At 39.3% G+C, this 26,706-nt stretch overlaps 1 protein-coding gene and 1 pseudogene across 1 annotated transcript; both read left to right on the forward strand.

Annotated features, from left to right (window-relative positions):
* The first annotated feature begins 1,395 nt into the window (after positions 1-1,395).
* On the forward strand, positions 1,396-2,465 carry LOC149228518 (pentatricopeptide repeat-containing protein At1g11290, chloroplastic-like). The gene is made up of 3 exons (XM_089380798.1): positions 1,396-1,572; positions 1,678-1,875; positions 1,968-2,465. The coding sequence occupies exons 1-3, from the start codon at positions 1,396-1,398 to the stop codon at positions 2,463-2,465; spliced, it is 873 nt and encodes a 290-aa protein (XP_089236924.1).
* A 16,573-nt stretch (positions 2,466-19,038) lies between these two features.
* On the forward strand, positions 19,039-21,704 carry LOC149228519 (pentatricopeptide repeat-containing protein At2g13600-like; annotated as a pseudogene).
* Positions 21,705-26,706: the final 5,002 nt, after the last annotated feature.

Here is a 26,706-nt window from a genome sequence, read left to right on the forward strand (position 1 = left end):
CTAAGAGATCTGAAACTCCTGTAAACCAACATCTGGCTCGGCCCGAGGGAGTAGAATGAACAATAGTCTTAGAAGAGAAATATGCCCAGTAAGGATATTGGTCCTTACTCTTTATCGAGTCCGCAAAGCTTCGGACACGATGCAAAAATGAAACCAATTTGAAGACCGTCGCAAGCCGAAAAGGATGAGCTCCAAACTTTGCAAGGACAATGTGTTGAGGTATTGTCTATTTGCATCTAATGATGCGGCGGAGAAGAAGAATCTAGACTCTCTCAGCTGAAGCCCAATTTGACTATTGTAAAGACGGTCCCCAATTCTCTGAGCCATACAGAACAGTGGGACGGATCAAGGTGTCCATGAGGCTCAACCTAGATGAGATGTCCTGGAAGTGATGTTGAAAGCACCGTCTCCTAAGAAGGGCTAAGGATCCATATCATTTGTTGATCTAACGCTGAAGCGCTGGTCGTACACTAAAGCGAGGACCTGAGAATTGCACCCCCAAGTAAGTATACTGGTTGGTGATCTCAACCTCCTCCCTCTAAATACGAAGTAAAGGTCTGAAGTTTTCTTCACCCCATTGAAGATCATTACCTTGGTTTTACCTAGGTTGACCGTCAACTGTCGAAGATCACAAAATAGAACTAAGGCATCCAACTGCTTCTGTAATCCTTCCGAGGATGAGGAGAGGAGGATCATGTCGTCAGCGAAAAGCAGTCATTGATATCGTAAATATGCTCGTATAGGAATGCCTCCCACCCATCAATATAAATCCCAAACAAGGTAGGGAACATTATACAACCTTGTTTAACACCAATGGTTGATTCCATTAATCACAAACAATCCGATCGAATCAAACATTCGGATTCGAAACTACTAACCAGTTCAGCCTGTTCCCTTCCGAGACAATACCCTTTTACAGGCGTTCTTCTCTCAAACATATTTGAGCAGAACTTTGTCTTCAAATCCGCGAATCCTACTAGAATTCTGTACCAATTTTTTTCTTTTCTTTTTTGGACTGGTGCACTATGACTCCTAGACTGCGTTCCATGGTTAGCAATAGGCAGTAGGGAGAAACTTCGTGGTTTCTGCAATTAAATGAGTAGAATCAGTAGAACCCAACTTCGAATAAAGGAAATTGAATACGCGAATCCTTGAAAGACAAAGAGTATTAACACGATCCTTAAGCAATTTGCACATACTATATAATGTAATCACAATGTAATCCACACCTCAGCTATCAATGTCAAAACACTCTCTAAACATGGCCGTTTGAAGGAGACGCTTGATATTTTGCACAATAAGGGTATAACCCTATAGTGTTCTGCATATGTCTGTCTCTTGCAGGGCTGCATTCGAAAGAAATCCTTATCAGATGCCAAACGAGTCCACTGTCACATGGAAGAGAGTGGATTCACGGGAGACATACTTTCTCACAACACATTATTGAACGTGTATGTCAAGTGTGGAAGTCTTATGGACGCTCACAGAGTTTTTGACCAAATGACTGAAAGGGATGTGTGCTCATGGACAATCATGATTGCAACTTATGCAAGGCATGGTATTGCTGAAGAGGCATTGGCATTGTTTCACAAAATGCGATGAACAGGCTGCCAACCCAATCGCTTTGTTTTTTCAAGCGTTCTTTCAGCGTGTTCGAACTTGGTATCACTGGGACAGGGCATAAAAATCCATCAAGAAATTATAAGAAGTGGATTTGAGTCCGATGTTTCTGTTGCTAATGCCCTTGTAGACATGTATGGAAAATGTGGACAAATGGAGAAGGCACGCAGATTGTTTGATAAAATGCATCAACGAGATATTGTCTCTTGGACTGCGATAATTGCAGGATGCACACAGATCGGGCTTGTTGATGAGGTTTGGATCTTTTCAGGGAAATGCCTCAACGAGATGCAATCTCGTGGAATGCAATGATTGCATGACTTGCACGGAACAGTTTTGTTGACAAGGCCTTCAAGCTCTTCAAGGAAATGCCTGAACCGAATGTGACTTCATGGAATGCCATGATTACTAGATTTGCAAAGAAGGGGTTTGTTGATGAGGCCCTGAGACTTTTTAATGAAATGCCTCAAAGGGATGTGGTTCCTTGGAATGCAATGATTGCGGGATATGCACAAAATGGGTTTGTCAATGAGGCTCTAGAACTCTTTCAAGAAATGCCTCAACCAAACTTGGTTTCATGGAATGCGATAATTGCGGGATTCACACAGAATGGTCATGGTGAGAAGGCCCTGAAGCTTTTTCGACAAATGGAATTAGCAGGTGCAACGCCAAACTCAAAAACGTATGCAAGTATTCTTCTGGCTTGTGCCAAATTGGTTGCTTTGGAGCAGGGAACAGAGATCCATGAAAAAACAATTAGAAGTGGATGTCAGTCTAATGTCTTTGTGATGACTGCCCTTGTAGACATGTATGCACAATGTGGGAGCATAGAAAAGGCAAGGTAACTATCTGACAAATTGCATCCTTGAGCTGTCGTCTCATGCAATGCAATGATTGGAGGATATGCCATGAATGGTCGTGGGAAGGAGGCCCTTGAACTCTTTGAGCAAATGAAACAATCTGACATGACCCCAGATCACATCACTTTAGTTAGTGTTTTTTCTGCGTGCAAACATGCAGGTATGGTGGATGAGGGCTATTTTCACTTCAATTGCATGACAGAACATTATCACATCGGCCGTGCTGGGCGTCTTGATGAAGCAGAAGACATAATCATTGGGATGCCAATAAAACCAGATGCTGTTGTGTGGATTTGTTTGCTGAGTGCTTGTAGAACACATAACAACTTACATCTAGCTAAAAGAGTGGCATAACATATTTTTGAATTGGACCCTGAAAATACAGCACGTTATGTCCTTCTATCAAATATGTATGCTACACTTGGCAGGTGGGGTGACATTGAAAAGTACGAAAAATGTTGAGAAACAGAGGCATAAACAAGACGCCTGGTTGCAGCTGGATTGAGGTCAATAAACAAGTGCATGCTTTCCTTGAAGGAGACACATCACACCAACAAACACAAAAAATCTATAGAGTTGGGGAGACTAACTTGGGAGATAAAAGAAGCGGTGTGTGTTCCAGATAAAAGGTTTGTATTGAATGACACCAGGGAGGACACGAAAAACAAAATTCTTTGTTACCATAGTGAAAAAATAGCAATTACATTTAGTCTAACAAACATATCCCCTTGGGAACAGTGATTCAAGTTATCAAGAATCTTTGATTATTTACCGCTAGGCAACCAAGTTCATTTCCAAGATTGTTGCATGAGAGATCGTTGTGAATGATGTCAACCATTTCTGCAATTTCAGAGGACAGTGCTCTTGTGGGGATTATAGGTGATGCAAGATAAAGCAAGGGATTATTGCTCCAGGTTTGGATTATAGCAATTTGTGGCATGTTGTTATCATTCCATCAGAGCAAAGGACTCAGTTTATTTTGACTTTTTAAAGCAGTGTAATGTTTGAAGTGCATGGAGATCTGTTGTACTTATTTGGCCTTAATGGAACAAATCAATGTGGGGATTCATTCTTGTTACTGATAATTGTATGCAAGTCATCTAGATATAAGGATCATTATTATATTCACAAGACACCTTGTTCATCGTTGAGAATTTATCATCAAATGGATGCTTATGATGTATTTGTTTTCATTTAAAAGAGCAATGTAAAATTTTAGTCCATGTACAATGGGCTGCTCTTCATCCAGTGCTCAAGTTGGAAGGAGGATGATCAATTCTTGTGAAAAATCTTCCATCAGTCTCAGCAAAGAGCATACAATAGTGGCCAGTTCATCCATGTCATGAAGGCAAGGAGATTCAACTTTAGTCTTTGCATCAAAGTGGGAGACTTTATTTTCCCATCCTGAACTAATTCTGCAGAGGTCTAGACAAGTCTGTGGGATCAGCCACCAAGAGAAAAACATAAAACAAGTCAAAAGCCATATGTAACATAAGTTGAAATAAAAGGTTTATTCTAGCACATGAAATTCAAGGTTGCTATTGTTGAAGAGGCCAAGGTCATGATGAGTATAAGCGATTCCTTTTAAGTTGTAGTGTTAGATGGTTGTAAGAGGATTAAAATTTGAGAGTTGATGGGAAAATTCCAGGTTTTAATGGTTAGCTGTTTTCACAATCAGAAAAAATAAAACTTAGAACACTGTAAGGAGAGGAAAAGGTAATTATTAAGAAGAGAGATAAGGTCAAGAAAGAATGAGACTAAGGATACATGACGATATGCAATTCAAAAGACATAGATCCAAGAGGGATTCTAAACTGCTAGTGTGAGGGTGCTCCCATGTAATAGTTAATAGATATTCCTCCCACTTTGAGATTGAAATGCAAGTCACGTGGATAGCTTTAATGGATGAGTGCTCAAGCAAGGCTGAATATAAAGACTCAAGAGAGACTCTTGACCCATAAATACTCTTTCTTCATAAAATTTAAAATCTTTTACAAACTCAAATTCTCTGGTAAAATAAAGCTATGCTATTTAGAGATTTTGGCACAAGTTCATAATGTTGACATTTTATAGCCAGGAAGTGGATAATGTCTGAGAATTTGCTTGTTTACAATTCGTTTCTGTGGAATTTGATCCAAAATAGCAAACTCAGAATGAATAACCCTTCAAAAGTTCGTAGTGGAGAATATGAAATAGTTATTGTGCTACCTAAACTAGATGTAATCTTAAGACAAGACAAAAATTAAGGGTGTTACCTCGAATGCATGCTATAATACACCTTTAAAGGTGAGCCGGACAAATACACTATTAGCTTAAACAATTGGATTTTGAGTAACCCTTGTTACCCCTCATATTACGTGAGTGGTAAACTTGTGATTTTCGTCAAATGACATAGGTGACATGTTGGGATGTTGATGGACCTTGTATTTCCGCTTGGAGATAGTACAATTTGGTCGGCCATAGTGATGATTGTAGATCCTCTTACTTCACCATGATGTTGATGCATATTGATTTAGTGGATTACATGTCTTGGCTCCTGTTTTGTTCTTTATGGTTACACTTATGGATAGTTGTGCTATGATATGTCACTAGTGGATGGCCCATGTATTGGCAGCCTTCACATTGAATATCTCTTCTAGATGGTCCAGTTTACGATGATGCTTGCACCTTCTTTCACGTGTTTTATTTGGGCAATAATCAAGGGCGTTGGGGATCCAAGATTTGACGATGTTTTCAAGGGTTTGACCAAGCCTATATGGCAATGCCTTGGACCTTTGGGGTGATTCAACATATGATGTGGCACTAGTGGGCAAAGAGCAACAAAATAGTGTGGAACGCTTGGCCAAGTGGGATAGGGCATTATAGATCACGATGAGGTGCAAATGTGATCTGAAATGGGGCACTAAAGGCTTCTTGTCAGCTTACAAGAACCTCTCCCACTCCAAAGCTTAAACAATTTCCAAGATCTATCTTATGTTGACAAATGCGGAATTAAGTACTTGAAATGGGTGTATACTTGTGTTTTCCTTTAACTATTAAGTGCTTTAAGTTTATTTCCTTAAACTGATATAAAAAAATATAACATCAAATAATGCAAATAATAACCAACACACATAACAACAAATAATGCAAATAATAACCAATACACATAACATCAATATAATTAGGAGTTCACCCAAACCTCTTGGGCTACGTCTCCGTGAGCTCTTGTCAACTCGACTTGGCTCTTTGGGATTATGGCTTAAATTATTTTACAAGTTCCACACTCAACTCCATAGGTTTACAATTGAACTAATGGGCTTAGAATACCATATTTATCTCTGGATGTTTGGTTCTCTGGCTCTCGGCTCTTGGATCTCGGCTCTCGGCTCTCAGTTCTTGGCTCTTGGCTCTTGGCTCTCGGCTCTCAGCTCTTGGCCTCGACTCTCGACTCTCGGCTCTCAGCTCTCGGCTCTTGGCTCTTGGCTCTCAGCTCTTGGCTCTTGGCTCTCGGCTCTGAGCTCTTGGCTCTCGGTGCTTGGCTTTCGGCTCTCAGCTCTTGGCTCTTGGCTCTCGACTCTTCAATCACGGATCTCGGCTCTCAGCTCTTCAATCTCGGCTCTCAGCTCTCAGCGCTCGACTCTCGGCTCTCAGCTCTTGGCTCTTGGCTCTCGGCTCTCGGCTCTCGGCTCTTGGCTCTTTGTAAGGAGAATAATTGCCTCCAACCTCTGGTGGCGTCTCTCTATTCTCCTCTCACTGGCTCAGATTATTACAATGTGTGAGCTCCTCCTAAGTCTCTACACAACAATGGGATTTATCCCTGAGATGGCTCGAACTCCTCGAGTCCACAAGAATAACACCTCCAGACCCCCTGGACGGTTACCAAAACCTCTTTGGTTCCCAAAAACGCCTTCCTTTGCGCTGGACCCTTCTATCCATCTCTTCGCCTCCTGCGTTTTTTTTATTCGTGTTTTCATGACACGTTCAGTTACATCATTTTCTTATGGTGGATAGCAATGATGTTTTATATCGAAAATGACTTGGAAAACGAAAGGACCAGCGGGTGCGGGCAAAACCCTTTCAATGGAGCTAAAATCCCCAAAACAGAGCATTTTACCAAATACATAGGAATACATGGCAAAACATAGAAAACCCAACTATGAACCTTAGCTGGATCTCAAAAGGAAACTACACTCGCATCTATAGAATCGTCGAGTCCGCGCACATCGCAAATCGCGTGTCGCATGGTCTGTTGTTCCCCTTTGCTCTGTTGCACTCCAATCTTCAATCTCCGATCACTCCAATCGGCATTATCGGCTATTGGCACATCGGCCCATCGCTTATCGGAATATCGCATATCGCATGGTCTAAAGACCTGAAGTCCATTCCTTTTCCGATGGAGTATTGCGATGTGATATATTGGCAATCGCAAATCACAATTGCTTACGGCGCAAGGTCCATTCCTTTAAAATTGACTCATTGCGATGCAACTTAATCTGGTCCATCAATTTGCCTTTTAATCCGACGGTTCGCACTAAACCCGAAACATCAAGCAGTCCGCTCAATCTCCACCGTTGATCTGCGATCTCCAATCCAATGGCTGACAGTCTTTTCGGATGGCCTACTTGCGCGGAGATCACCCGCCTGAAAAGAGCGGTTTTCTCTCTCCTGCTAAGTGTCAGCTGGTGTATGGATTCAGGTGCAACCCTTCCAATACCACTTACCACTTGAAGCCTGCCCGAAATACCATTTACTATGAAACGTAAATCCTTCACTGTTTTGTTCATAAATCCTTCGGGTCCGCTTGCTTGTAGCTTTAGCAGTAAAATGCGTTGATCTCCTTTGATCAGAGAATCCTCCGCCTTTGACCCTGTCTTTATCCGAACTCGGATTTGCATGCGGTTTGCGCTATTAGCACCTTTTCCGCCTTTACCTATATTTGAAGCCTTTTAGACTTAGAGGCCATGCTAGATCCATTTTGGATCACGCCTCCCCATTGGGAATCTTTTGGACCCCAAAAGACTAATATACTGATCTGTTCAGTAGATGAGAGTAACAACACCCTCTTCTTTCAGCCTTCATGCACTTGCCTTGCATAGCTAGTGCCTCTGAACCAAAGCCTTTGAACACTTCCTTCCTGGATGTGCTTGTCCTCCGGTTAAGAACTGTCTTCCTCCTTGACTTCATGCAGAACTCCTACTGAGAAGGTTACAGTAGGTAGTTTGAACTTCTCTTCCTGGATCATTGATCCAAGTTGGCTCAAACAAATGTGAAGTTACATCTTCTTCACAAAAATTTACATTTGTATCTGTTTGACATATTGTCAACAACAATAGAATTACAGACAACAACTGGATGGCTTAAACTCTTGCTTCATCAAAAGAAACAGATTTTCACATCTTGTGAATTACCTCCATGTCTTACATCTGCATACAAATGATTGACTAGATAACAAGCCAACAAAACATGTCTTTAAAACAATTGACCCTTCAAGTCAAGCATGTAGAAAAATAACTTTAGGATTCTTTTTCAAAGATGAAACACTTCATCATTATCTCCATCTTAGAGATCAAATCAACTTTCTACAAGTCAATATTACATTACATGCATATTTACAACAAAGTAATCAACCCTTCAAGTTAATCACACATACATGTTCAAATACAAGGAAATCATCAACATCCCTGTGTTCATGCATATCAAGCTTATGCATGCATTTCATCTTTCAACTTTCGCTTAAGTACACTGTACTTTCGAAGCTGAAATGAATATAATGTTTGCTTTCATCCTTCAACTTTCGCTTAAGTACACTATACTTTCGAAGCTGAAATGAATATAATGAAAGAGCTTATTCAAGCAACTTTTTGCAACAAACCTCTTGTTCTTCAAGGATTGCTTTGAGGTCCTTTGGGATAATAATAATGCCTTCAGCCTTTATTCCTTCTTGTCCTCTCCTGGACTTAGCTATCAATAACTTTCCCTTCACCTCTGCAAACTCAAACAATAATCAGTTTACAAACAATAAAACACCTTTCAAGTCAACCAAGCATATAGATTGCTCTATCAATCAAGCATTCTGATCTGATACCACTTGCATCATGATACCACCTGCTCCATGATACCACCTGCTCTGATATAACTTGGGCTCTGATACCACCTGATCTGAAATGGGGCACTAAAGGCTTCTTGTCAGCTTACAAGAACCTCTCCCACTCCAAAGCTTAAACAATTTCCAAGATCTATCTTATGTTGACAAATGCAGAATTAAGAACTTGAAATAGGTGTATGCTTGTGTTTTCCTTTAACTATTAAGTGCTTTAAGTTGATTTGCTTAAACTGATATAAAATCATATAACAACAAATAATGCAAATAATAACCAACACACATAACAACAAATAATGCAAATAATAACCAACACACATAACATCAATATAATTAGGAGTTCACCCAAACCTTTTGGGCTACGTCTCCGTGAGCTCTTGTCAACTCGACTTGGCTCTTTGGGATTATGGCTTAAATTCTTTTACAAATTTCACACTCAACTCCATAGGTTTACAACTGAACCAATGGGCTTAGAATACCATCTTTATCCCTGGTTGTTTGGCTCTCTGGCTCTTGGCTCTCAGCTCAGCTCTCAGCGCTCAGTTCTCAGCTCTCGCCTCTCGCCTCTCGGCTCTTGGCTCCGGGCTCTCGGCTCTTGGCTCTCGACTCTCGGCTATTGGCTCTTTGTAAGGGGAATAACTGCCTCCAACCTCTGGTGGCGTCTCTCTGTTCTCCTTTCATTGGCTCTGATTATTACAATGTGTGAGCTCCTCCTGAGTCTCTACACAAAAATGGGATTTATCCTTGAGATGGCTCGAACTCCTCGAGTCCACAAGAATAATGCCTCCAGACCCCCTGGACGGTTACCAAAACCTCTTTGGTTCCCAAAAATGCCTTCCTCTGTGCTGGACCCTTCTGTCCATCTCTTCGCCTCCTTCTGCATTTTTTTTATTCATGTTTTCATGACACGTTCAGTTACATCATTTTCTTATGGCAGGTAGCAATGATGTTTGAAATAGAAAACAACTTGGAAAATGAAAGGACCAGCGGGCGCAGGCAAAACCCTTTCAATGGAGCTAAAATCCCCAAAATAGAGCATTTTACCAAATACACAGGAATACATGGCAAAACATAGAAAACCCGACTATGAACCTTAGCCGAATATCAAAAGGAAACTAAACCCGCATATATAGAATCGTCGGGTCTGCCCACATCACAAATTGCATGTCACATGGTCTGTTGTTCCCCTTTGCTCTGTTGCGCTCCGATCTCTGATCTCCGATCACTCCGATCGGCGCTATCAGCTATTGGCGCATCGGCCCATCACTTATCAGAATACCACATATCGCATGGTCTAAAGACCTAAATTCCATTCCTTTTCTGATGGAGTATTACAATGCGATATATCGGCAATCGCAAATCACAATCGCTTACGACCCAAGGTCCATTCCTTTGAACTTGACTCATTGTGATGTGACTTAATCTGGTTCGTCGATTTGCCTTTTAATCCGACAGCTCGCACTAAACCCGAAACATCAAGCAGTCCACTCAATCTTCATCGTTGATCTGCGATCTCAAATCCAACGACTGACATTCTTTTCAGATGGCCTACTTGCGCAGAGATCACCCGCCCGAAAAGAGCAGTTTTCTCTCTCCTGCTACGTGCTACGTGTCGACTGGTGTATGGATTCGGGTGCAACCCTTCCAATACCACTTACCACTTGAAGCCTGCCCGAAATACCGTTTACTGCGGAACTCAAATCCTTCATTGTTTTGTTCATAAATCCTTCGGTTCCGCTTGTTTGTAGCTTTAGCTATAAAATTCATTGATCTCCTTTGATTGGACGATCCTCCGCCTTTGACCCTGTCTTTATCCAAGCTCGGATTTGCATGCGATTTGCGCTATTAGCACCTTTTCCACCTTTAACTCTATTTGAAGCCTTTTAGACTTAGAGGCCATGCTAGATCCATTTTGGATCAAAATGTTTCTTAGAAATGTATAAAAAAGTAGTCAATTAAAAATTTCTTGTTGGAAAGGTCAAAATAGCTAGTGGTGGAAGTTACTATTCCCAAAATGATGAGGATAAGGATAAAAAATAGTTATTATAAGTCAAGTAATTGGTCTTCTATAAGCGGTAGGAATCTTAAAGTGATTAACTTCATTCCGAAGACAAGTTGAATTTGAAGGTGAATGTTGGAGAAACTATGACTATTCTTTTTCATGTTGACTTCCAGACATTTTCGTGTGGAATGTTGGACTCCTTTAGATTGTGGAAGGCAATTCATCCCACTTGGTGGACAAACTCAAAGCTCTTTAATGTAATAAAATATTATTAGTCTCATAAGTCGACTTAGTCTCCAAATTTTTTGTGGATGAAAAGTCAAATATTAGTATTTTAATGGAGGAGAGAACTAGCCATTAGCAATGAAACTTATAAAATTGCTAGCTCCTCCTCCCATTAGCGGTTGTTGACTGTGAGATTATTTTATAATATGCAATAGGTTCTCTTCGCTAGGGGTCAAGCCTTAGTGGCACAATATATATATAGGGTGCGTTTCACTCTAATATTTGGGAGTGAAGAGACATAATCAATCCCTAACACGATAGGAGGGGAAACCCTTAAGCAAAATACCTATGTATTGGATTGATTATTCTATGCTTTTTTTTTTATAGCTTTAGCTTATAGTTTATGCTTAATAGACTAACTTGTAGCTACAGTTTGGTTATTACATAGTTCTTACAATTATCGCTTGAACTACAAACGATCATGTGAAAGGGGAGATTCTCATCTCAACCTTAACTACCATTAAGAGAACATAAATCTAAGTGTTGGACAAGCCCTCTAGGGGAAATCTTCAACAAGATTTGTGGGATATTGGTGGCACTATTGCTGTAGCAATTGGGCCATCTCGAAAGAGTAGATCCTCCTAGTGGAATTGGATTTATCACCTATTATTCTAGATTGGTTTGAATAGGATAGTTTCAACTCCAATTTCTCATCACTCTTAGTCCTCAAAGGAAAGTTGACAAAAAGATGGTGATGTATCTCTCATATATTTCTCATATATAGCATTCTCACAATCAACCACATTTTCACACTTTCCAAGGTAGTTCACACTTCCCAAGGCAAAGTAGTCTCGAAAGTCAAGCCTTAGTGGCGCCTCTCCCTTCTCTAAGTAATAACGCAAATAAAAAGTAGCTATACCTATGTCCAATGAACTACTACATAAAACAATCCATCTCCCTATCCACTCTCAACTACTCTTCTTTACTATGGAACAAAATGCACTGGAATAGAACCGAACCCCTTTTCCTCCTAGTACCCAATTTATAACACAACTCGATGACCAACTAGGGGTTAAATTTCGCACATTCAATCCTTGAAATACGTTAAAACTCAACTCTCCTAGAGTCTTATTAATAGGTCCCACGTAGCTAACCCCTTTTACATAAGTAAAGGGGGATGATGTGAGATCCTCTCAAATTATGTTGGTCAAACATGATAAGTCAACTTCTGTGAGGCATAACTTTTGCATCTAAAATCTAATTGACATTATTCTAACAGTGTTCAATGTGTTTACAAGGCTAATCTTCAACTCCCAACTAGGCACAAAGAAACCAAGTCACAATTATATAATCACCATAATAGTATAAACCACACCACCAAGTATGAAGGCTGCACACACATCTGGTCGTGGCCGTTGGACATTATTTCGACAGCCTAGAGTCATTCTCACTCAGCCCAACGGTCCAAGGTTCGAATCAAAGAGAGGCACACTGCAACACAGTTCTTCTACACCTTATCAGCATAAAATCTGAGAAAACTCTAAAGTACAAAAGCTATTATCATTTACGTTGGATCGAGCATTCGAGGGTTGAGGATGCATTTTGAGTTGGAGGCTAGTCAGCTAACATCTCTGATGTGAGAGTAGGAGATTAAAATTTATGCCTCTCAACAAGGATAGTCCGGTACAAATGCAAATGGTTGTCGCTATTCTAGATGGTGTTGTTAATAGGCAATATCATGGCTTTAAGAAAATGGACCGAAAGCAATCAGGGAGGAGGCATGTATTTGTTCAACCAGACACGGGCAGTGTATTCAGCAAGACAATGTGCACACTGTTAAAAAGAAGATGCAGATGGCCTTGAATGTACCCACTGAAGAAAATTCTTTGACATTTGGAGACACAGGAATACAAACAAAATATCCAATATAATCCAGAATTACATAATCTTTAAGCTTTCTTCAAGGGCATATGGCAAAGATTGCGAATAAAACTCGGAATAGAAGATAACCGAGCTGGAATTCCAAACGTTCGCTGGAGATTTGTCGAAGGAGGAGGAAAAAACCGAAGATTCAACCAGAAACGGATTTTTCTGTTTAAAGATATAACTGTGAAAAACTCACCAAACTCAGGACAAGAGTCGAAACCTATGCTACCAGGGTCCAGTAGGGCAAACAATTTTAATCTGTTATCAATCCCACGATGAAGTTTCAAAAACTCAAGGACGTACAATGGTATTTCACAGTCAAATTTTGAACATGCAGATGAAAGAAAATAGACAGTACACGAAATGCCTGGCTTCAAAGGTCGGAAACTGAACATCGGCCATACATTCTTTAGAGATATCTGCGCTTATTACCGACAGCTCCTCGGCCACCATCTCAAACTTTCTTGATTGCGTTAATTTCTAATTAAATTCTCCATTTGAATCTGCATCGATTTAGCCCTGGAAGTGTAGATTGCTTTGATGCTTCTGACACCAGTACGCAGAAAGGATGTAACGGTTCCTTCAATGGGTAATGGTGACAACATGCAACAAGAATAGTAATGACAGTTCTGACACGCAGGAAGGCCGCAGGAAGGCAAAGTGCTCAGGAGCGTCAGGTATGCATGGAACGTTACAGGTAATGAAGACCAAGCCAATGCTATTCAAGGCAGCTCAGACCAGCTGTGTAGGGAATAACAACATGGCATTTTTTTTTCTTTTCTACCTAAGGCATAAACTGTGAGGAAGAAAACTACACAGGCCACACATCATGGCTCTGATACCATGTTAAACACACACATGGCAAAAAGAGTATGAAAGATAATCAGGAGAGTGCATTTATTATTAACAAATGATATATATTTATAGTACATGGTGTGACCGTTGGGTTCCACATCCCAACGTCTCTTGGAATTCCTTAATCTATTTGGCTTCCACACTAACCCTTAGAGGATTAGGTGTCCAACATAAATAATTCTAGAGAATCCTTCCGAGGAGATTGTATTGAAGGTTGAGGATATACCACCCCTGGATATATTTTACAGTCTAAAGCATAGGGCTATGGTCAAAAGATAGAGAAAAGAGAGGAAAATTGACCAAGGACCATTCTCAACTCCTCAAGCTAAACTGATGAATGTGGTATGGAAAGACTCAAAAGTCAATCCTTCTGAGGATTTAACTAAGTTATCTCAATATGCAAGTGCCTATACAGCCACTACAATGGAGAAGGTATCCGAAGTTAGCCAACTGATAAAAGAAAAGGATCTAAGGATCACCCAACTTGAAGAGCAAACAACAGTTGAATAGCAGAAGATCGGTCAACTTGAGCAACAGCTAGTGGAGCAAAAACAGCGTAATGAAAAACTGAAAGAATAGTTAAATCTGTAAAAATAAAAGATCAATCAGCAGGCTCTCTAGAAAGAACAAAATTTGTCTCAAGAACTCAGCAAGATTCAAGTATCACTTCAGCAGGAAAAGAAGGCCAAAGAAGAACAAATCGCACGACTGCAATTACAGGTAGAGAAATTCAAAGGTTATCCGAATATTGATGAATTCAAGAATGAAGCCCTGGAAGTGACTAAAGACTTATCTCGGAAACTAAATGTCCTTTGCCACAAAATATCATTGTTTGACCCATTGTGCATCATCACTGCATCACTCATTGAAATAGTAGTTAACACCATATTAGAATTTGAAGAGGCAGATGATAAGGTCACAAGATTTCTCTCTTGGCAAAGTACAGAAGAAGGCATGGCTGCTGATCTACCAAAAATCCAAGAATCACACAAAGAAATCTTGTTTTCGGAATGGGAATCACAGTTAATAAAGGCCAAAAGAGCTACTTCCAGAGCCAGGGCTACAATGAACAGTGTGATCGAGTTGGTAAATGACAAATTATATGGAGCTAACTTGATCTCCGATTGCTCCCAAAGGCGAAAGCGCTAGAAAATCAATGGAGACAGGATCTAGCTAGCAGAGAGGAAGAAATCGGCAAAGTGAAAAGCTTGACTTGGGATGCATTTTGGTTTTTCCTAGTCAAACCGCACAACCAGCAGATGGCCACAAAATGCCTTGCCGACGTTGTCAATCGCATGGTTCCCGAGCTTTCAGATGCCACATACACAGGTCAACTACATTCTAGGCTGAGTCATCCTCCAGAAATTCAGAAAATGCTCTCAATTTGTCAGCTGCAAGAACAAGAGAAGAAGTAGATACAACATTTCAAAGGCTATCGCACTTTTATTTTCATAAATCAAATCCCAGATTTTTACGTTTTCAGTTTCCACAGCTCAAAGTGATTTTTATTGACAGTTAGTTTTTATTTTATTATTTAAACCCTTTCATGTCTTCTAAGAAAGGGTCCACAATTTGTATAAAATTTGACTTGAGAAGTTGCACTTTTGTACTTCTGAATATATTTTATCAGTAGTGGATCAAGGTTTTACATTTTTGTGAAGAAACTTTTTCAAGACCTGCACTATTGCATCTCCTAGAGGTTTTCTCAAATAAGAAAGTGGAATCAGAGTGTTATTTACATGGCAAGACTCAAATGCATGCGGTATTTCTATCACTATTCTTTTGTCTTGTTTTCTTATGTGATGAAGCATTCCTTTTAAGAAGTTGCTATTGTTGATATATGTATGCTTTTCCAACAGTTCTTCATTATATCATTTCTGAAGATTTAGAATTGTTATATTTCAAAGATATATGTCAGCGACATACATTGTTATGAATGCGATATGTTTTTATAATTACTTTGTTTAATTTCTTAAACAAAGTAATCATTATATATGAATGCATCTTTCTATTGATAAGTAAGCCATCTATATGATTATTTATCTGTTAGGAATAATCAGAAATCGCATTGTTTATAGAATACCCGGGTTATATAAGTATATTTGTATATTTTTGAGTTGTAGGTTAAAACACTTATCATCTTCATTATACATTACAAAACAATCATCCATCAAATCATACATTACTGGGAACCATAATATCCAGTCAGAGCCACCATACCAACACAAAAGGAGTTGTAATAAGGTCTGGATTGGGTGGTTATCCCAAATGTTGGTGCTAGGATTTTAGAGGCATCAACACCACCCCGCTCCCACCCCCACATTTCATGTACACCTCTAGGTTGTGCCTCTTATGACAAAGCTATTAATCCCCAATACAATCTTGTAAGACAACCTTCCTCAAAACCTGAGCTCGAAACCTCATTTTATACATCTATCTCTAAAAACTTCTGCCCTCCACCTCTACATGGATAATCTGTGATCGAACATGTGATAATAACTTTCTCCTTGACAACGTCTAACTTCCTTTAAAATTTTAATATTAGGTACCACCTTGAAATCATTGATGCCTTTATACCATAACTTGTCAACTTGATCAAATTAATTATTTGTCGCATCCTCCTCTGTTGGAACCTCAGTTGAGTGTTTATCTAGATCTTCTAATATTTCGTTTATAAGCTTTTCCTCTCTTGGAATCACCTTGTCTCCTATGGTTTAGATATAGTAAGATGACCTGATTCTTTACATTTCCTCTGGCTAATCTTGACTTCTTAATCTGAGTCGAGGACTCGAACCATATTCCATTTGTTGATAAGTTTGTCCCTAGAACATAAGATATATTTGAGAAATACCTCCTCCCTCTTCGAGTAAGCCACCAATGCCTCCATCATTGACCTTCACCTAGACATATCACCACACCACTAATTTAATTATTGTTGGATAGTATTCAATAATCTTTATCAATCTCCACCTATAAACATTGAATTTTAAAAGAATATAACTATTCGTAGTCAAATTGTAAAGAAAATTCGGTTGGGTAATCTTTATATCGTTCCTAACAAGGCGAGGGTAGCTTAGCTAGTTTGTAAATGCACACAAAAGGAAGAATAATTTACATTATTATTTATTCCCTATGGACTTTCACAACCAATTGGGTATAAAATTAAATTCGAACATACAGTCATCCACAATTGGGTGAGAGTGTATTTGTCCAAGTTTTTATGGGCTGAACGGTTTCTTTGGATACACGTACTCTTCTTTCCTTCTAGTATGGTCCATGGGGAGTTCATTGCGTTCAATGAAATACAAAATGTTCAATCCCTCTTCCATCTGAGATTGAAAGGATTGTCAATATAAAATGTTCAATCCATCTTTGATTCAAGATTGAAGGGATTGTCATAAAGATAAAATAAAATAATTATATTTATGTCTAATTATTGACCATAAAGTGGGTCAAAAGGATTGTTGAGTACAATGATGTCTATACAAAACTAGAGAACCAAAACTATAGATACAATGCATGAAGTAACTAATATCTGGCTCTTGCAAAGAAGATCCAAGGGCTAATAAGTCTGAGGATCAAACCCATCTTTCCTAACATCCAAGGCTGAAAGAAGAACACTGAAGAAACTCGACAAAGTCTTTTGGCCCGATGAAGCACTGGTGGAAAGTGCGGCCTGTCCTCTAAATCGTTGTCTTGGGGAGTTCGCTTGTTGTCGAGCTCTGGAGGACCTAGTCCATCTCCACGGAACGGATCTAAGACGTATATGCTGCTGAGATCTCATGTGGCGGGGTGAGGTCCAACGAATATTCACTGATCTAGAATTTGGATGTGTACTAGTATCCATCGGTCTCTTGGTGCCCTTGTCTGAAGGTAGTACCCTGAAAAATGTCGTGATCCTCTGTGTGGGGTCCGGTCTAATGGGAGGCTGAAGAATATGCACTCAGACCTTGAAAGCATTTTGCATATATAGGGCCAAACATCTTTGATCAAGATACCTGAAAAATTCGGTGAGGGTCTAAGAATCTCTGAACAAGCAATGGAGCCATCCTTTGATCTCGTGGTAGATAGGGCATCCAAAAATGAAATGCACCTCGATCTCCACTTCCTAAAAATGACATGCCTGGTAGATTTTGTTTGGTCTATCAATCTGGTGTTCCATCTCTACCCGAAGTCTATGAGAACCTACTCTGAACTGGCCTAGAGGAATGTGAAGAGCATGCATCGAGCGGTGAAGCGTACATTGGGGTTGAACATTGAGCTCCTCTCTCAACTCCAAGAAGTTCTTAGCATAGAAGGTCATCTTTGGGTGCAACCCTCCCAGAGGATTGACCGAGTTGACCTGGAAAAACTTCCTATAGATGTCCTCCCTGATGATCTTGTTCAACTCCTGTGTAGTAGGTAAAAGGTTACTAGGTGCATCTAAGGAATATCATAAAGGAGGGAGACGATCCAATTGAATGCCCACTGACTCTAAGCGATCTAAAACTCCTGTAAACCAACATATGGCTCGGTGCGAGGGAGTAGAATGAAAAATAGTCTCAGAAGAGCAATATGCCAAGTAAGGATATTGGTCCTTACTCTTTATCGAGTCTGCAAAGCTTCGGACACGATGCAAAAATGAAACCAATTTGAAGACCGTCTCAAGCTGAAAAGGATGAGCTCCAAACTTTGCAAGGATGATGTGTTGAGGTACCATCTGTATGCATCTAATGATGTGGCAGAGAAGAAGAATCTAGACTCTCTCAGCTGAAGCCCAATTTGACTAATGTAAAGACGATCCCCAAATCTCTGAGCCATACAAAACAGTGGGATGGATCAAGGTGTCCATGAGGCTCAACCTAGATGAGATGTCCTAGAAGTGATGTTGAAAGAACCGTCTCCTAAGAAGGGCTAAGGATCCATATCCTTTGTTGATCTGAGGTTGAAGCGCTAGTCGCAAATTGAAGCGAGGACCTAAGAATGGCACCCCTAAGTAAGTATACTGGTTGGTGGTCTCAACCTCCTCCCTCTAAATAGGAAGTAAAGGTCCGAAGTTTTCTTCACCCAATTGAACATCATTACCTTTCTTTTACCTAGGTTGATTGTCAACTATCAAAGATCAAAAAATAGAACTAAGGCATCCAACTGCTTCTGTAATCCTTCCAAGGATGAGGAGAGGAGGATCATGTCGTCAGCAAAAAGTAGAATAGATATCAACCCCTGATGAAGAAGGCAGTCATTGATATCATAAATATGCTCGTATAGGAATGCCTCCTACTCATCAATATAAATCCGAAACAAGGTAGGGAACATTGTACAACATTGTTTATCACAAATGGTGGATTCCATTAATCCCAAACAATCCGATCGAATCAAACATTTGGATTCAAAACTACTAACCAATTCAGCTTGTTCGCTTCCGAAACAATAACCCTTTTACAGGCGCTCTTCTCTCAAACATATTTGAGCAGAACTTTGTCTTCAAATCCGCGAACCCTACTAGTATTATGTACCAATTTTTTTCGTTTTTTTTTGGACTGGTGCACTATGACTCCTAGACTGCATTCCATGGTTAGCAGCAGGCAGCAGGGAGCAACTTCGTGGTTTCTGCAATTAAATGAGTAGAATCAGCAGAACCGAACTCCTAATAAAGGAAATTGAATACGCGAATCCCCAAAAAACGAAGAGCATTAACACGATCCTTAAGCAATTTGCACATACTATAAAATGTAACCACAATGTAATCCACACCTCTGTTGCCAATGTCAAAACACTCTCTAAACGTGGCCGTTTGAAGGAGACACTTGATATTTTGCACAATAACGGTATAACCCTACAGTCTTCTGCATACGTCTATCTCTTACAGGGCTGCATTCTAAGGAAATCCTTATTAGATGCCAAACGAGTCCACTATCACATGGAAGAGAGTGGATTCACGGGAGACATACTTTCTCACAACGCATTATTGAATGTGTATGTCAAGTGTGCAAGTCTTGTGGACGCTCGTAGAGTTTTTGACCAAATGATTGAAAGAGATGTGTGCTCATGGACAATCATGATTGCAGATTATGCAAGGCATGGCCCTGCTGAAGAGGCATTGGAATTGTTTCGCAGAATGCGACGGACAGGCTGCCAACCCGATCCCTTTGTTTTTTCAGGCGTTCTTTCAGCGTGTTCGAACTTGGTATCACTGGAACACGGCATAAAAATCCATCAAGAAATTATAAGAAGTGGATTTGAGTCCGATATTTCCATTGCTACTGCCCTTGTAGACATGTATGGAAAATGTGGACAAATGGAGAAGGCACGCGAATTGTTTGACAAAATGCATCAACGAGATATTGTCTCTTGGACTGCGATAATTGCGGGATGCATACAGGCCGGGCTTGTTGATGAGGCTTTGGATCTTTTTAGGGAAAAGCCTCAACGAGATGCCATCTCATGGAATGCAATGATTGCAGGACTTGCACGGAACGGTTTTGTTGGCAAGGCCTTCGAGCTCTTCAAGGAAATGCCTAAACTGAATGTGGCTTCATGGAATGCGATGATTAATGGATTTGCATAGAAGCGGTTTGTTCATGAGACCCTGAGACTTTTTAATGAAATGCCTCAAAGGGATGTGGTTTCATGGAATGCAATGATTGCGGGATATGTACAAAATGGGTTTGTCAATGTGGCTCTGGAACTCTTTCAGGAAATGCCTCAACCAAACTTGGTTTCATGGAATGCGATAATTGCGGGACTCACACAGAATGGTCATGGTGAGAAGGCCCTGAATCTTTTTTGACAAATGGAATTAGCAGGTGCAATTCCAAACTCGAAAATGTATACAAGTATTCTTCTGGTTTGTGCCAAATTGGCTGCTTTGGAGCAGGGAACGGAGATCCATGAAAAAACAATTAGGAGTGGATGTCAGTCTGATGTCTTTGTGATGACTGCCATTATAGACATGTATGCAAAATGTGGGAGCATAGAAAAGGCAAGGGAACTATTTGACAAATTGCATCCTCGAGCTGTCGTCTCATGGAATGCAATGATTGGAGGATATGCCATGAATGGCCGTGGGAAGGAGGCCCTTGAACTCTTGGAGCAAATGAAACAATCTGACATGACCCCATATCACATCACCTTAGTTAGTGTTTTGTCTACGTGCAACCATGCAGGTCTGGAGGATGAGGGCTATTTTCACTTCAATTGCATGAGAGAACATTATCACATCGCATCTGCAATTGAACACTTTGTATGCATGGTTGACCTTCTCGGCTCTGAGCGTCTTGATGAAGCAGAAGACTTAATCATTGGGATGCCAATAAAACCAGATGTTGTTGTGTGGATTTGTTTGCTAAGTGCTGTAGAATACATAACAACTTACATCTAGCTAAAAGAGTGGCAGAACATATTTTTGAATTGGACCCTGAAAACACAGCACCTTATGTCCTTACGTCAAATAGGTATGCTACACTTGGCAGGTGGGGTGACATTGAAAAGGTACGAAAAATGATGAGAAACAGAGGCATAAACAAGACACCTGGTAGCAGTTGGATTGAGGTCAATAAACAAGTGCATGCTTTCCTTGAAGGAGACACATCACACCAACAAATGAAGAAAATCTATAGAGTTGGGGATACTAACTTGGGAGATGAAAGAAGCGGTGTATGTTCCAGATAAAAGGTTTGTATTGAAGGATACCAGGGAGGACAAGAAAAACAAAATTCTTTGTTACCATAGTGAAAAACTAGCAATTACATTTAGTCTAGCAAAAACATCCCCTTGGGAATAGTGATTCAAGTTATCAAGAATCTTTGATTGTTTACTGCTAGGCAACCAAGTTCATTTTCAAGATTGTTGCATGAGAGATCGTTGTGAATGATGTCAACCATTTCTGCGATTTTAGAGGAAAGTGCTCTTGTGGGGATTATAGGTGATGCAAGATGAAGCAAGGGATTATTGCTCCAAGTTTGTCTTATGGCAATTTGTGGCATGTTGTTATCATTCCATCAGAGCCAAGGACTCGGTTTATTTTGACTTTTTAAAGCAGTGTAATGTTTGAAGTGCATGGAGATCTGTTGTACTTATTTGGCCTTAATGGAACAAATCAATGTGGGGATTCATTCTTGTTACTGATAATTGTATGCAAGTCATCTAGATATAAGGAGCATTATTATATTCACAAGACACCTTGTTCATCGTTGAGAATTTATCATCAAATGGATGCTTATGATGTATTTCTTTTCATTTAAAAGAGCAATGTAAAATTTTAGTCCATGTACAATGGGCTGCTCTTCATCCAGTGCTCAAGTTGGAAGGAGGATGATCAATTCTTGTGAAAAATCTTCCATCAGTCTTAGCAAAGAGCATACAATAGCGGCCAATTCATCCATGTCATGAAGGCAAGGAGATTCAACTTTAGTCTTTGCATCCGAGTGGGAGAACTTTATTTTCCCATCCTGAACTAATTCTGCAAAGGTCTAGACAAGTCTGTGGGATCAGCCACCAAGAGAAAAACATAAAACAAGTCAGAAGCCATATGTAACATAAGTTGAAATAAAAGGTTTATTCTAGCACACGATATTCAAGGTTTCTACTGTTGAAGAGGCCAAGGTCATGATGAGTATAAGCGATTCCTTTTAAGTTGTAGTGTTAGATGGTTGTATGAGGATTAAAATTTGAGAGTTGATGGGAAAATTCCAGGTTTTAATGGTTAGCTGTTTTCACAATCAGAAACTAAAACTTAGAACACTGTAAGGAGAGAAAAAGGTAATTATTAAGAAGAGAGATAAGGTCAAGAAAGAATGAGGCTAAGGATACATGACGATATGCAATTCAAAAGACATGGATGCAAGAGGGATTCTAAACTGCTAGTGTGAGGGTACTCCCATGTAATAGTTGATAGATATTCCTCCCACTTTGAGATTAAAATGCAAGTCACATGGATAGCTTTAATGGATGAGTGCTCAAGGAAGGTGAATATAAAGACTCAAGAGAGACTCTTGACCCAGAAATACTCTTTCTTCATAAAATTTAAAATCTTTTACAAACTCAAATTCTCCGGTAAAATAAAGCTATGCTATTTAAAGATTTTTTCAGAAGTTCATAATGTTGACATTTTATAGCCAAGAAGTGGATAATGTCTGAGAATTTGCTTGTTTACAATTTGTTTCTATGGAATTTGATCCAAAATAGCAAACTCAGAAAGAATAACCCTTCAAAATTTCGTAGTGGAGAATATGAAATAGTTATTGTGCTACCGAAACTAGATGTAATCTTAAGACAAGACAAAAGTTAAGGGTGTTGCTAAAAATGCATGCTAAAATACACCTTTAAAGGTGAGCAAGACAAATACACCATTAGCTTAAACAATTGGATTTGGAGTAACCCTTGTTACCCCTCATATTACGTGAGTGGTAAACTTGTGATTTTCGTCAAATGACATAGGTGACATGTTGGGATGCTGATGGACCTTCTATTTCTCCTTGGAGATAGTACTTTTTGGTTGGCAATAGTGATGATCTTAGATTCTCTTACTTCACGATCATGTTGATGCATATTGATTTAGTGGATTATATGTCTTGGCTCCTGTTTTGTTCTTTATGGTTACACTTATGGATAGTTGTGCTATGATATGTCACTCGTGGACGGCCCATGTATTGGCACTCTTAACATTGAATATCTCTTCTAGATGGTCCAGCTTACGATGATGCTTGCACCTTCTTGCACATGTTATATTTGGGCCATAATCAAGGGCGTTGGGGATCCAAGATTTGACGAAGTTTTCAAGGGTTTGACCAAGCCTATATGGCAATGCCTTGAACCTTTGGGGTGATTCAACATATGATGTGGCACTAGGGGGGAAAAGAGCAACAAAATAGTGTGGAACTCTTGGCCAAGTGGGATAGGGCATTATAGATCGCGATGATGTGTAAACGTTTCTTAGAAATGCATAAAAAAGTAGTCAATTAAAAAGTTATTGTTGGAAAGGTCAATATAGCTAGTGGTGGAAGTTACTATTCCCAAGATGATGAGGATAAGGATAAAAAATAGTTATTATAAGTCAAGTAATTGGTCTTTTATAAGTGGTAGGAATCTCCAAAGTGATTAACTTCATTCCGAAGACAAGTTGAATTTGTAGGTGAATGTTGGAGCAACTATGACTATTCTTTTTCATGTTGACTTCCAGACATTTTCGTGTGGAATGTTGGACTCCTTGGGATTGTGGAAGGCAATTCAACCCATTTGGTGGGAAAACTTAAAGCTCTTTAATGTAATAAAATATTATTAGTCTCATAAGTCGACTTAGTCTCCAAATTTTTTGTGGATGAAAAGTAAAATATTATTATTTTAATGGAGGAGAGAACTAGCCATTAGCAATGAAACTTATAAAATTGCTAGCTCCTCCTCCCATTAGTGGTTGTTGACTGTGAGATTATTTTATAATATGCAATAGGTGCTCTCTGCTAGGGGTCAAGCCTTAGTGGCGCCATATATATATATATATATATATATATAATGGCACGTTTCACTCTAATACCTGGGAGTGAAGAGACATAATCAACCCCTAACACGATAGGAGGACCATTAAGCAAAATACTTGTGTATTGGATTGATTCTTCTATGCTTTTTTTCATAGCTTTAGCTAATAGTTTATGCTTAATGGATTAACTTGTAGCTATAGTTTGGTTATTACATAGTTCTTACAATTATTGCTTGAACTACAAACGATCATGTGAAAGGGGAGATTCTCATCTCAACCTTAACTACCATTAAGAGGACATAAATCTAAGTGTTGGACAAGCCCTCTAGGGGAAATATTCAACAAGATTTGTGGGATATTGGTGGCACTATTGCTGTAGTAATTGGGCCATCTCGAAAGAGTAGATCCTCCTATTGGAATTGGATTTAACACCTATTATTCTAGGTTGGTTTGAATAGGATAGTTTCAACTCCAACTTCTCATCACTCTTAGTCCTCAAAGGAAAGTTGAAAAAAATGTGGTGGTGTATCTCTGATATATTTCTCATATATAGCATTCTCACAATCAACCACATTTTCACACTTTCCAAGGTAGTTCACACTTCCCAGGATAAAGTAGTCTCGAAAGTCAAGCTTTAGTGGCGCCATATATATATATATATATATATATATATATACACACCACACCCCTTGGCACTATTATACACTCAAATATCTTTCCGAGTGTGCAAGAATAATGTCAATTAGATTTTAGATGCAAAATTTATGCCTCACAGAAGTTGACTTATCATGTTTGACCAACATAATTTGAGAGGATCCCACATCATCCCCATTACTTATGGAAAAGGGGTTAGCCATGTGGGACCTATTAATAAGATTCTAGGAGAGTTGAGTTTTAACGTATTTCAAGGATTGAATATGCCAAATTTAACCCCTAGCTGGTCATCGAGTTGTGTTATAAATTGGGTACTAGGAGGAAAAGGGGTTTGATTCTATTCTAGTGCATTTTGTTCCATAGTAAAGAAGAGTAGTTGAGAGTGGATAGGGAGATGGATTGTTTTCTATAGTAGTTCATTGGACATAGGTATAGCTACTTTTTATTTGCATTATTATTTAGAGAAAGAGAGAGCATAGTATCCTCACCTTCCAGCTTGGTTTTCTCGCAAAAGGGTTTACCAGGTCATATCTTGGTGTTATTGCGGTTTGTGAGTGATTGTTTTATCTTTTTTCTATTTTTATCATTTATATATTGTATTCATTAATAAATCCATAAATATAAGGAAATTCAACCCTCATAGTATAGATTTTGGATTTCAATATATTATATTAGGTTTGTTGTGACAAACTGTCTAGTGGAATACATGGTACTTTACCGATCAAACTTCTTAGGAAGTCCACATGTTGGGAGTGAAAGTATAATGGAATGTTATGTCCATGCTAGAGAACCCAAGTAAATATAAAACCCCAAATTCACTTTGTCCTCTCTTGGTTGTGTGTAGAAGGGATTGCAAATCTAGGCTTGAGTCACCTCCAAAAAGTATTTTCATGAACAAAACCTCTCCTTATTTGACCATCTACTTGCCTTTTCACCAAACACTCCCTTGATTTGTTGTTGCCTCCACTCTGTAGTTCACTTGGTCTCCTTTTCCTAAAATGTGTACACAATCCTTCACCACAGTGTCCTAGTGTCAAATGAGTCTTCCTTAAGGTTAGGCATCTACTGAATTGTAATTCAATCAATAACGATAAATATGTGTTGTGATCATAATATATTGGTTCGTTGGTTACCTATGTGAAATTATGGAAGTGTGTGCCATATGAGGAGGGTTTTTAAAGATTATTTGTCACTAATAATGTTTAAGAAAAAGACAAATTAAACCTTCATTTTAGATGACGAGATAGCTACTGCAATAAGAAATCTTCTGGGTGAAGCATTGATTTTTTTCTCATGTAACCCAAGTTTCTCAAGGATGGAAGGAAGAATATTATACTTATTATTTTCCTTTGCCTCTTTGGTAGAATCAAACATTGGACCTACTTTATTAGACATCAGTGTCACGTCACCGTTGTTTGACAATGATAGGTCCTTATAATATTAGTGATTACCCCATTACTATTATATTTGTATCCCTTATTAATATTGTTTTCCCCCTATTGTCCTCATATTTTTATTACTGTGCCCCATAGAATCCCTCTAATGTTATTTTTGTGGCTTTATATTATTATTGTTAGGTCGGCGGGGTTATATTGTGACTCCTTTGACTCCTATATATAGAAATGAGGTTTTGTCATTTGAATCATCCAAGAATTGCTCATTTATGTAATGTAAAGGAGGTTTCCCCCTCGAAGAGGCTGAATTCTAAGGCGTTGATATATCTTTTCTATATTTTTCTTGAGCTGGTTTCATAACATTTGGTATCAGAGCTTTGGATTCTAGGGTTCGCTACTCCAAACAGGTCATCGTGGCATTTTCGCTATAACTTTTTTTTCTGTGATGTTTCAGAAGCTAAAAAAAACCCATTTGAGAAGAAATCGTGTTGAATCCGGGTCCGAATTTCAGAGCTTTTCGCGCTATATTTGCGGAGATATGATTTGAGGAATTTGGTCTTTTTGCAGACTCCTGAATTACATTCCAAACAGGTGACCTGGGGAAAATCGTCATAACTTTCTTTCTGAGCATTGGA

This window comes from Pinus tabuliformis, chromosome J (assembly GCF_031772625.1).
Source record: "Pinus tabuliformis cultivar Carrire ecotype Pingquan chromosome J, CPIR1, whole genome shotgun sequence".
In the NCBI taxonomy this organism is placed as follows: domain Eukaryota; kingdom Viridiplantae; phylum Streptophyta; class Pinopsida; order Pinales; family Pinaceae; genus Pinus; species Pinus tabuliformis.